At 38.5% G+C, this 12,336-nt stretch overlaps 1 protein-coding gene across 4 annotated transcripts; it reads left to right on the forward strand.

Annotated features, from left to right (window-relative positions):
* Positions 1-1,076: 1,076 nt before the first annotated feature.
* On the forward strand, positions 1,077-12,232 carry hdgfl3 (HDGF like 3). 4 transcript variants are annotated; one of them, XM_042061901.1, is made up of 7 exons: positions 1,077-1,155; positions 2,451-2,587; positions 5,455-5,531; positions 5,787-5,925; positions 7,642-7,791; positions 8,642-8,788; positions 10,684-12,232. In XM_042061901.1, the coding sequence occupies exons 2-7, from the start codon at positions 2,504-2,506 to the stop codon at positions 10,708-10,710; spliced, it is 624 nt and encodes a 207-aa protein (XP_041917835.1). In that variant the 5' UTR covers positions 1,077-1,155; positions 2,451-2,503; the 3' UTR covers positions 10,711-12,232. The 4 variants fall into 4 exon arrangements, with proteins under 4 accessions (XP_041917835.1, XP_041917834.1, XP_041917836.1 ...); XM_042061900.1 differs by lacking the exon at positions 1,077-1,155 and adding an exon at positions 2,072-2,287; XM_042061902.1 differs by lacking the exon at positions 1,077-1,155 and having other exon boundaries at positions 2,073-2,587; positions 8,645-8,788.
* Positions 12,233-12,336: the final 104 nt, after the last annotated feature.

Below are 12,336 nucleotides of genomic sequence, written 5' to 3' on the forward strand. Positions count from 1 at the left end.
CAAGGATTTCTTTGGGCTTTTAGAGGAGTAGCATTGGTATTTCTCCAAGGTTGTGATAATACATATCTAACATGTTTTACTTTTGCCACTTTTGGTAAAACTTTAATACAGAGATTGTGTAAGTAAATTAATAATTACTGCCTTTAAGTGCCTCTTAAATGTATTAAATCTGTATTCACCACTTTCTTGTTCAGATGCAATTTATCTTTACCGTTTATATTTTTGTTAAGCTGTCATCACTGTCAATTAAGTGGCCAGAGTTTGTATGGTGGTGATAATGCTAGGCCTATATTTAGTATAAATCTCTCTCTCTCTCTCTCTCTCTCTCTATATATATATATATATATATATACAGACATACACCACAATGATCTGAAACAATAGCTATAAAAACTATTGAAATGTTGACCTCCCTCCACAAAAATTCCGAACACTGAACTTAGATTAGACAAAGATTTTTCAGGGTGATGGCTAGACTGTGGTGGCCTCACTCACAATTTAATAACTTCACCTCTTTTTTACCTCAGAATAGTTCACAATAAATTCTTATTGAGCAAATGCCTATCTTTTGTAATTGTGAAAATGGTGATGACTTTAAAGTTTTTAACAGCTTTTAATGTCACTATGCATGCCCTGTTCGAAATAATGAAATAATCAGTTATAGCTTATGAATGATCGCATTTGATATATTTTGGCAGGTCTAATCAAGGTACTGGACTAGCCTATTTTGTGCCATCTGTCAGTGGTTAAGTAGATGCCTACAAGTCGCATGCCTTAAAAGGAAGGAGAGCAACATATTATATGCCAAATCATGTTATTGGATGTTGCATACATCAGTCAAGATTGTATTAAATGAATAACCTGTTGCCTTAACAAAAATAAAACCTCCTTTTTTCTGGATGATTTTTTGAAAACCTGAAGTCGTATATAAACTCAGAAAAAAGCTTGCCTGCCCTCTGCTGCCAAGTAAATATGGTGTTAAAATATTTACTATTTGCCTTTGGCGCCCCTTTGTGTCCAAAAAGGAACATTGCAGGAGGACAAGGAAGGCTACGCAGTAGCCTATCTCCCTCTGACGTATGACATTATATTCAGTGTTTTAAAGAAGACATTGGAAATATTTGACAAGTATTCTTTTTAAATTTGAGAAACTAGGTAAGTAGACAAGTTGCATGGTAAAGGCTAACATCTGTCAAACAGGTTGCTTGCACGAGTTATTGTAGTTCATTGGTAATAGGCCTACAAAGGATAACAATTTAGGATAACAGCCCCACGTCGAACTGACCATAAACTTACCATAAAGTATGAGCAGCAAGGAGCAACCCCAACTGTGAAAATTCATACGATGACAGAAGGCCTTATTGGCCTTTTAAGACGTTAATGATCTCTAATTCTTTTGAGGTAACACAAACAGGTTATACATTTTAAAGTTAGGCTACACCAAAGACCAGATAGAACAACAATCCTGAAAGGACATCATTCTAAACCAAGAAATCGCACAAATTCATTTATTGTGTCTTGATAGCTGATAGACTATTCTATAAAAATGGTCCTGAAACAATATTGTGTGACGTTAATTAATTCCCACCCTCAATCTGATATTTCCAGGGGACCTAAATAGTAGAGCAGAGTTTTAATCAGAAAATCAAATAAAAAAAAATGTTCAATCAAAATACGACAGCGACTGTTGTTGTTGATTTCATGATTGCATTCATAAACGAGATGCAGTTTTTACCCATGATAATCATTTTCTTGTCTCTGCTTGGCATAAGCCATTTACGAATAAAATTGCTTATTTTCTATCATGGGACGTTAGCAGCATTAATTTGCATTCATTATTTTTCTTCATAAAATTATTGAAAATATATTTTGGGCTTCTGGTAAGCTACTTCAGATTCAGTATCCTAAATATGCATTTCTTTTACCACTCTCGCAAAACAAATAACCACCTTGTCCCAAATGTGTAAACATAAGATCTTAAAGTAACTGCTTACTACATGGGGTGTAAACACCGAAGTAATATAGCAGGCCTATGGGGTTGTAAAGGTAACATTCATGTCGCAATAAAATTAGGTCAGGGTAGGCTATGTCGCGAAGTAAACTGTAACAGTCCCTCGTCGAAGAATTGTTAAGAAAGAATCTGTATCCTCGGCGCTCGACAGTCGCGCCGCGTTTCAAATGAATCAGGAGAGAATTGGGGCAGGTTTTACTTTTGCGTTGACACGGTGATAAAATACCAAAACCAACGAGGACCACATTTTCAACACTGGGCGACGACTGGACTCAAGTTTCGTATCGTACAATTTCTGTAATCTACACACATTTTGCGCCTGGAGAACAGGAGGAAAGGACCGTGTCTAGGGCCTTTTCCTCGTATTAATTATTTATTTCCTCATAAACTGCAGTCTTGCTATCAAAACATTGATGGTCGATCATTTCCCTCTGTGTAGGGGACCAGAAGGAAAATAACTAAATTAAGATACAACACTGGTGTACCGTGAAAATGGCTCGCCCACGGCCTCGGGAGTACAAGGCAGGAGATTTGGTTTTTGCAAAAATGAAGGGATACCCACACTGGCCAGCGAGGGTGAGTATGAGATGCAACCGAGTTGAAATGTAGGGAGGCGGGGTTGGTAAGGACAATACAACCGGTGTTGTAGGACATTTGGATGCTGCTGAAGCCTTCTTGTCCCATTCGTTTCATTGCTTTTCAGTTTGTTTAAGCTAAATATGAACATTCTATACGAATAGTCTATTGGTTACAATGTGATAATGTATGTGGTGTGTAAATTATACTTTGTTGCGTGTACAGAGAAATGCGCGGTGTTTTCGTCGAAAAGCATGATATTTTGCTGGTTTCCTCTACGTAACTGAAAGCGCTCGAACAAGCGTAGGATAACGAAACGTAGCCTACTTATTTTTTATACTTCATAACCAACATCAGTGGTTTTACATGTATCTACATTGTATAATTTGAAACTTGTAATGGACAAGACATTTTGAATTACTTGAACGTGGGCGAATGTTGCAACGAGCTAATTAGCTTGTTAGCTATCTCGTGACGGACCGCCCTCCTCTGAGATGTGTGTTGGCCATGAAGCTTTTAGCTCAGTGTAGCCTACTGTAGTCTGTCACTACATGTACCGGATTTGCCCGTTTGAATGAAAACCACTTTGAATGATACTTTTCAGTGCCCCGCGGGAATCCTGACATTCGCTTAACCACCATTTTGCTGTCCGCTCTATTCTGGGCATTTCAGAACCCACACCATTAAGATAGTTGACATGCCCCATGACATAGTTGGTTAGTAGGATAACTTTCTCAAATAATTTCCATTTGTTTGGCGAAAATAATAAGTGACTAGTAGGGATTTAATTTCACCCAATGCTGTTGTTTGCTATTTATGCCTAATTTTTGGCATGTGGTAAATTTAAGCAAAAGTAGTATGCCTCTCACCACTATTAGTCAAATTAAATGTGCATGTCTGGGCGAAAGTTGTAAAAGCAGGCAATGAAATAGACGGACAAAGTAGGCTATTCGAAATTGTGTGGAGTGAAGAATAGGAATATGTAGGATTTGTTATTCACCAGTTTGTAGCAGCTAAAGGGGTGTCATTTCATTCATCACTTAAGCTATTCCGCACTTGGGGATAATGTATGGAGTGAAAAAAATAAAGGCCACATCACACAAGTTAATACCATGAATTGATTTCCTCACATCCTTAGCTGTACCTTTTTGATCTGAGTACTATCCCCTGGAATTCAAAAATTCTGACCTTGCACAACCTTTCAGAGTGCATGCTAAATTGTTTAATAAATAGATCTGTGAAGTAACCAAGCAGGATACATGTGAATCACGGACCACTATTAAAGAACAGTAGCCTAGCAGAAGTCTATATTTTTTTAATGTGAAAATAAATTCACCTCTGTGTGGATATTTCACTAGAATCAACCAGCTGTTCAGTGTAGTTTACACATGTACCATACTGATGTGCTCAGTCTTACAAAGTTGAAATGGGCTCAGGTAAACTGCATCAGTGTGTCACCTCTGTAGAGACCCACCCTTCGGGCTTCACTGTCCTCCCAGATCTCTCTTGTGAATTAACAGGTTACATAGGGCAATTCCTTTGAACATTCTGTCTATGCACCACAAGCACTAATCATTTATTACCTTGTCATAAGAATTTGTTATGGCATGTTCTGTATTTGAACCTCCATTTAAACAGGGAAACCTACAGGATTGTACAAAGGTGAGGCTGAGAGCTCATGTTTAATATTGTAACCCCACCATATCAAGAAGACATATAAATCAAGTACTTATTTTCCAGGAGACTCTTAACAACAGAGCTTAATTTGTTCCAGTTGGACACCTGTTAACACCCAATAGCTAATTATTTGTTGAAGTTGACCAGCTTCCACAGCATATGTTTTAGTTATGGATCTTACTCTGAAGTCATTTCTCTCTTTTACAAAAACACAGTGAAGGCTATTCCACCATACCTGTTTGAAACTAGGACAGTATCACCTAGATTTGAATATTAAGTGTAACTTAAGACTGTTTATCAATAGACACTACGATAGATGGCTGGCTATGTTTCCAGTCATTCTGATTTCATGTGACACAGTGCAAAACATTAACATGCAGTCTATTAATTGGTTTTAGACCAATTGTTGTGTTGTTGTAATTTAACTCAATAGTTGTATTTTTGTTGTATTTTAACTCAATAGTCATGCAGATTACATTCCTCTCTTCCATGTTCCTGAAGCGCTGTGTTGACTGGGATTGTTAGAGCTCGGTCTAAGCCACAATATTTGTTTCCCAATTACAGAGCCAGGGCAATGTACAAATACTAGTTTCTTTAGCTCAGGCACTGAAAGGACAGCTAGAGGACTGTGATGAGCAATTCGCTGAATTTGACAGAGTGTATGTTATTAGTGGACAACACTTTAAATCTATTTCCCATTTTTAGGTAACATATAAGCCCTTATTGGACTATTCAGAATTTGACCTCAGGCAACATAAAAATGCAGGGTATACATATCAGGCTACATAATGAGGCTATAACATGTATGGATTGCCTTGGATAGTTGGTAATGTCAGTAAAATGAGCTACAGCACTGAACTATGCCTGAAGACCAATCCAAACATTGGTGAAGTTTGCCCAAATGCAGTTATATTATTGCAGAAATGATATCAACCAATTAAAAGGCTATACCAACAGCTGTAACAGTAACAGTAGCACAACTGTTTCTCAACTCAATTTGCATTATTTCAGCAATATTAAATAGCAACTGTAATTTTATAGTCTTTGTAACTTCAAAGGCTAATACGAGATACAAATAATGATATTGTAACATAATACCACAATTGTGTGGAACTTAGCCTATATGTCTGAATAAGAGGTACACACCTGCCTCCTGATCATCCCCCTTCTTCTCCAATGTGTTTTTACAGATTGATGAACTCCCAGAAGGAGCTGTCAAGCCACCTGCAAATAAATATCCCATCTTCTTCTTCGGAACCCATGAAACGTATGCACAAGTTTGTCAACTACGTCAGAAAATTACATTAGATCAGGGGCAAGTAAGCTGTAAGTCTGAATGACTTTGGTTGTTCAATTTGATTTAGTGCACCTTCTTGGAAGCTGGGAAAGCTTCTTGGTGAGTTTCCTGTGGTTTTGAAAAAGGATTATGACCTTTAGGACACATGTGATCACCAGAAAAGGTGTATGGCCTGTTTTGTCATCTTCACATTTTGGCCTCATCTCTGTGTCTCTCTAACTGCAGTGCATTCCTTGGCCCGAAAGACCTTCTGCCATACAAGGAGTACAAGGACAAATTTGGAAAGTCAAACAAGAGGAAAGGATTCAATGAGGGTCTTTGGGAGATTGAGAATAACCCTGGTGTCAAGTTCACCGGCTATCAGGTCAGTTGTGTTTGTGAGTGGGGAACTCAGCAAAAGCAGGGCTCAGTTCTCAAAGAGCTATTCAGAGCAGTGGCCTTCACACTGCAAATTACTACTTGAGACTTGCTTAGTCAGTGTCAGTCAGTGTTCACGTCAGGTCTATTGACTGTGACTTTGTCTCCACGACTAGTTTCAGTTGTAAGTACATTTATGAGCACAATTACTGAAGGCTATATGTCTGAGGGAAGGACTGAAGGAAATGATTTGCATAAAGCATCATTCAAGTGTCTTCAAGCCAGATCTGTTGTGCCCTGCTGTGTGTGCTGAATAACTAAAAGCCATCAGCAGAAATCACTAAGGACTGGAAGCAAAAAGGCTCCATTACCACATTAGTCATACTAGTTAGACATTTCGGCTCTACAGGATCTTGAAATATAAAACAAAGAATGTGAATGAAGTGTTGTCGGCCTTGATTATTTTCCAGATGTTCTATCACCTCACTTTTGCTACAGGTAGTAAGACTGCATTAAGCCTGAGGTTTTCTTCCCTGACTACATTTCAAACTAAAGAGAGATGCATAAAGAGGGAGCTCTGAAATTGTACCATGCTCATAGCACTTTAAAATGTATTTCCTGCTCTAACCCGTGATTCCTAAAATTGTATATGTGGTACAGAGAATATTTGGGAAATGGGAATAGATTTTCCAGCATAGGCATTTAGTAATAACTTCAGAGTTAGCTCTGAAAGGGGTGTTCTATTTGCAGTAACACTGGACCGTGTGTTTTGGGAAAGATTTTACTTATATAGACTTAGATACATAACCAAGCATGACAACCAACAATGCATTTGGAATATAATACTGATATTCTCAGCAGTAGGTAAGCTGGGACAGCTTCAAGAGGTCCAGCTATAATTCAACCCCATGTAGCTCATGAGAAAACATTATCTCAGTTTGAAAGACAAGCCCTGCCAGTAGTAACGGCCAATGGAATCACCAATGACCATCTTGTTGTGTTGGAGCAAACGTGTCACTATCTGCTGCTTGCAGAAGGCCACATTACAGGCTGGAAAAAACTGTCATCTGTCCCAATAGCTGCCTAAGCTGAAATATTGAGGAACACCACCATTCATATTTTTCCTGTTCTGATTAGGAGAATATATCTGCAGAATAGTGATATAAATATGTTGTTGATGGCTGCTGGTCAATATACTGTATCTTTTAATATGCCATTTAGTAGTGTTGCCTTTTTATATTGAACTACTTTGTAGATTTCTTTGCAAATTATCAGAAAGATAAACATTTTGTCAGTAGCTGTACTATGGAGTCTTTTTCGGCAGTGTTAGTGCTATGTTAGCAGAAGGGTTGTCACGCTAATCTTATTTTTTTTAATGAAACCCCTAAATTCACCAGTCTTCATTGTGTTGTGAATTATGAAGACCAAATGATAAGCAGCCTCTTGGGATGTCCCCTCATACAGTATTTGTGCGGCCATCCAAAAGCACATTTGTTTCAGGCCAGTCAGTGAGAGCAATATCAGCAGTGTAATACCATTGTAGAGAGTTTAAAATTCTGTACGAGTACTAGAGCAGACATGTTACATTTGTCTGTCCCAACACATCGCTGAGTGCCAGAGGCTGCCATAATATGGCAGAAAATGGCTCCCCTCCAGCACGAGGCAGGTGTAGGCAGGTAGAGCCTGCCTGTGACGTGCGGTGCTTTCTGCTTGCTGTGCACAGGCCATCCAGCAGCAGAGCTCCTCAGAAACGGAGGGAGAAGGGGGGAATGCTGCCGACGCCAGCAGCGAGGGAGAGGAGGGGGACTCCATAGAGGAGGACGGCAAAGGAGACAAAGTCGGCTCCAAGCGGAAAAAGACAGCCTCCTCCAAGGTGTGTAGTCGAAGGCACCCGTAGACACCCAGCCGTAGGTGTTTTGTTCTAAATGAGGAAATCTCTTGCTGTGCAGTGAAGAATAATATAGATTTTAAAAATACAAGAATAATTAAATAATTAAAATTTGCAGGAAATGATCATTATACCACAAAATATGGTACTGACAAACTATATTACTAGAAAAAATACATTCTGTGAATGTTAATCAGAGGCCATTTGAAGATTTAAATCTATTGTAATAAGTTTAATATTAACAATTCATGTAACCTATTTTGATCATTCTCACATTTGTTAATGTGATTATTCATACTTTATTACTGTACTACCATGAATTGTAGTAGCCTACATCTACAAATCATGTCCCTGCTGAGGTTTGAAATCAAGACATGGTTTGCACAAACCAAAATAAAGAGTATCATTGTTTTCAGGTTGGTGGATAAAAGCATCCAAGCTTTTTCCGAAAAAAAGAAAAAAATGAGCCTTCCACATACTCTCTACAGCTTTCCGAGCCCTTGCTTAGCAACCACTGTTGCCTAGCAACAGGGGTCCGTCATATGCACTATATCCCCTGGAATGTAGCATTGGAAGCCCCCCCACTTTATAAAAGGGAATAAGGGTGAATGTTAAATTATGTTGTTATTTATTTTTCTTCACCCTTCATGGCTGGGATTTGCATCGCCTCCTTCTACATTGTGCGACCACCCAGTGTGTGTCATATATTCACTGACACGTTTCACCAAGGGCTCACTGTTCAGGCAACCTGCATGTCACTCTGCTAGTTTCTAATGGAACTGTAGTCACACAGCACTTGGTCTTCAGGTGGTCCTCACTGTTGTGCTTGTCCTAGAAGTCGTCCAAGCTGTCAAGGAAGTCCTCTGGGGAGGAGGACCTGGACAAGGACGGCAAAGAGGAGGACCACAAGAGCGGGTCTGAGGCAGGAGACCCAGACAACGTCATCCAGAACACCTCAGACGGCAAGACGTGCAGTCAAGGGGTAAACTGATGATCTCCAAATAGTATACAGCCTCTGAAGTCACAGAGTATGGTAATGTAATGGTGAGATGGTGCTCTGATCCATGGAGAGGACCATGTGCACCATTTCATTTGAAGTCCTATTCAAAGAGGAGTATCCCATATATAATAATGTATATATATTATTGAATCGTGTCAACAGACACTAACAATGTCCAGTTATATTATGTGAGTGACTACTGTAGATGAATGGGTCAATGTAACTGTGAGCCGTAGAGCAGGGGTCTCAAACTCCCGGCCCGCGTCCGGCCCAATTCCGGCCCGCGACCTATGTCAAAATAATAATGTAATCCGGCCATTGAGGGTATTTTTAATTGCGACAAACAACGATACTGATTAAAATAGACGATAGATCCAAGTACGGTGACAAATCTCATTTGTACTTTCCTCCACTATTTGCTAGACATCCAGTGCTTGATTAAAACCCAAAATCGCTGCACAAAGTTTTCAGGAAATACTTGTATTACACGCGAGACACACTAAGACGTGCATTTGTAATGATGCGGAAGCGATGCAATAGTTTTGCACAAATTGAAGCAGACATAGCAGGCCTACACCAAATGGTGAAAAACGTTCACGTGTGATGAAGTCTTGGGTAGTCTATGTTATTCACCTATTCTGATTTTGAAGGAGAATATCCTGTTGGAGATTATGATCGATCGTCCATTGACAGTGATAGTCACGGTGTGAATGGAGGTGCGTCTTTTCGCGTATACCACGGTGTCCACTAAGCATACCACGCTTATTTCGACCCTCTGCCCAACATAGCTTGGAGGTTGCAGTGGTAATCATGATGATAGTGTCCGTAATTGACATGGTACAGACAGCAGGGGTTGTAGAAATAGGGCTCTGAAGAACTACAAAGTCACCCGCGATATAGGAACTGATTTGACCAGGATACTTTATTGTAGGTCTTGTGGTTATAGGCTAGTAATAGTTTACTATTGTTGGTATACATCTTAGGTGTTTTCCTGTTAATTTGTTATGTGGGTAATATGACAAAAAAGAAAGTAGCCTAAATCTGCTCAAATATGTTCATCCAGTATTTAAAAATCCAATGGTTGCTTTCTTAACCCTGACACCTAGTTTGCCAGGTTTAAAACAGTTATGAGAAGAAAATATTTTTATTTGGTGTGAAACACACACATAGGCCTACCTGTTTTTTATGCTTTTTTGTTTGTTTTTATAATTTGTATTCATATTTATTTAATCATTAAATAGTCTTGCACTTTCTGTTTGTAGTTTTGTGTTTGAAAAAACATTGCATTTTAGGAAATAGTCGTTATTTTTTTGTATTATTCTTTAACACTGACGTGGCCCTCCAACGAGATGACATTGGCAGAAGTGGCCCCCGGCTCATTTGAGTTTGAGACCCCTGCCGTAGAGGCTAGGAGGTTATTTTAATAAATCACATTTTCTAAAAACGTAGAGGGGAGAATCAAAGTGAAAAGATACCCATGGAATGTAATTTGTTGCCTGGAATAGCCTGTCTTTTTGGTCAGAAATAGAATAGAGACGTGAGAGTACAAACTGCACCAATTGCAAGTTCCAAGAATGTCACCACCAGAGGTCAGCAATGCAATAGATGTCATGCACTGGATGCAGCCCAGGAAAGACAACTGGAAAACATTTAGCCTATTCTTGAACCCTTTAAGACACTTATTCAGACCTTTATTACGAGGTATTCATACATGCCAATATAGCTACAGCACTAATTCATGATTACATAATATTGCAGTCTTCTCTTTAGTATATAATTAGATTGTCGATATTTGAAAGAGGTCTTGCTCTTGTGACTGAAAGGTGTGCAACAGTGTTAACAAAGTGAAGTAAAGTTGTGTTTTTATTCCTTGCCAGAACCAGTTGCTCAGAGAAGAACATTAAAAGTCAAGGCGGTCCCATCAGGGAGGTCACTCATCGTGCTTGTTTTGTGATTATGGAGTTGTGAAATTCTCATTGATCTTCAACACCAGGAACCCCCACAAAGCTAGTATGGAAATCACATTTTAAGTGATTGGTGCATTTATACCATCTTCTCGACCACAGTGCAACTATACTATATCATGGGGTGTAAATTCAGTCCAGTAGGGTATGCATAAAAAATTAGTCAGCCTGTACACAAACTCAACCTTGATACACTTCAAAAATAACCCTTTTTTTAAAAAAAATCTATAGCGAAAGGTAACAGTAGTCATACATTGATATTAGCACTGTTTCATATCTTAAGCTCTCCAGTTCAATGCACCAGTTTTAGCATAATACCAGATTACTTTCCATGATTAAGTTTGCAAAGACTTCTTGATAGCTGCTCTCTCTCGCTCCTCACAAAACAACAGACCATTCAGTGTGTCGCTCATAGTCGTACATGTTGTAGCTCAAGATCGCTTTCTTAAACAAAAGGAAAAGGCTGATGGACTACCTTCTGGAATATTTGTCTGTAAAAAGCATTACCCATACCGCTATATGTTACTCTTTTATGTAACCGAAAAAAAAAATGTATTGAAAAAAGTAGATTAAATGTATGAAGTATTGTGCACAAAACTGGGTTACACATTGTAACTCACTATTATCTCTATATATTTTATTTTGCTGTAGAAACTAGGACCACTATCCAACCGAAATGCTCTCTAGGTAACTGCTCATCTTTTTTATGGCTAAGTGAAATCTTCGTTTCTGTGTGTCTGTGGAATGGATTATGTTGTTACGCTTTTTAGTGGCATGCTCAACTGTCGTATACATCATAAGATGGAGATAGTCTTGGTTGTTCTGGTTTTTGAAGGTTTCCAATTACTTGCAGTTTTACATTTGCACTTACTAAGAATGGCATAAAAAAGACTTCCAACCCCCACCAATGAGAACAAAGCACTTCTCTACTTTAAAATGTCCAGTCGTTGTGCTTACAACATTGATAGTACATTACATTCAGCACATGCTTATGTGTAAAGCAATTTACAGAACAGTAAAGGTATACATCTACCATCATGTCTTGTTCTCCTTGAGAATTTAACCCGTGTCCTTTGCATTTCCACTGTCATGCTCTGCCAGTTACATTACAGGAGCACACTGAACTGTATGTTTCATTGTTGGCTCTGGGTAAACCTTAATATTCTTTTGAGATTTGTTTTTCTTTTTAAAATGAACATAACCCCCATTAAAGGATTACCTGTTTTGCTTCCCTCTTTGTTTTATATAAAGAATATATTCTATTTATTTTTTTGATGAGTAAACTGAAGAAATCTGTGGTAAATGTAGTCCCATCATTTTTTGTTTATTCCGTCACCTTTTGACCTCTGTTATGCTTGTAATTGGAACAAGTTTTACATTTTCAATATTTGTAGTTCAATGTAAACTGTTTTTTGCTGTTTATTGACAAGAATTTTACAGAATAAACTCATTGGAATGCAAAGTGTGAGGTTACCTGCTATCAAACACAGTACATACAGAGAAAATCCTGTAGTGAACTTCACTACCTAGACATACATTAAACAATGAAATGCTGAGTTCACTGTT

This window comes from Alosa sapidissima, chromosome 14 (genome assembly GCF_018492685.1).
Source record: "Alosa sapidissima isolate fAloSap1 chromosome 14, fAloSap1.pri, whole genome shotgun sequence".
Classification (NCBI taxonomy): Eukaryota; Metazoa; Chordata; class Actinopteri; order Clupeiformes; family Clupeidae; genus Alosa; species Alosa sapidissima.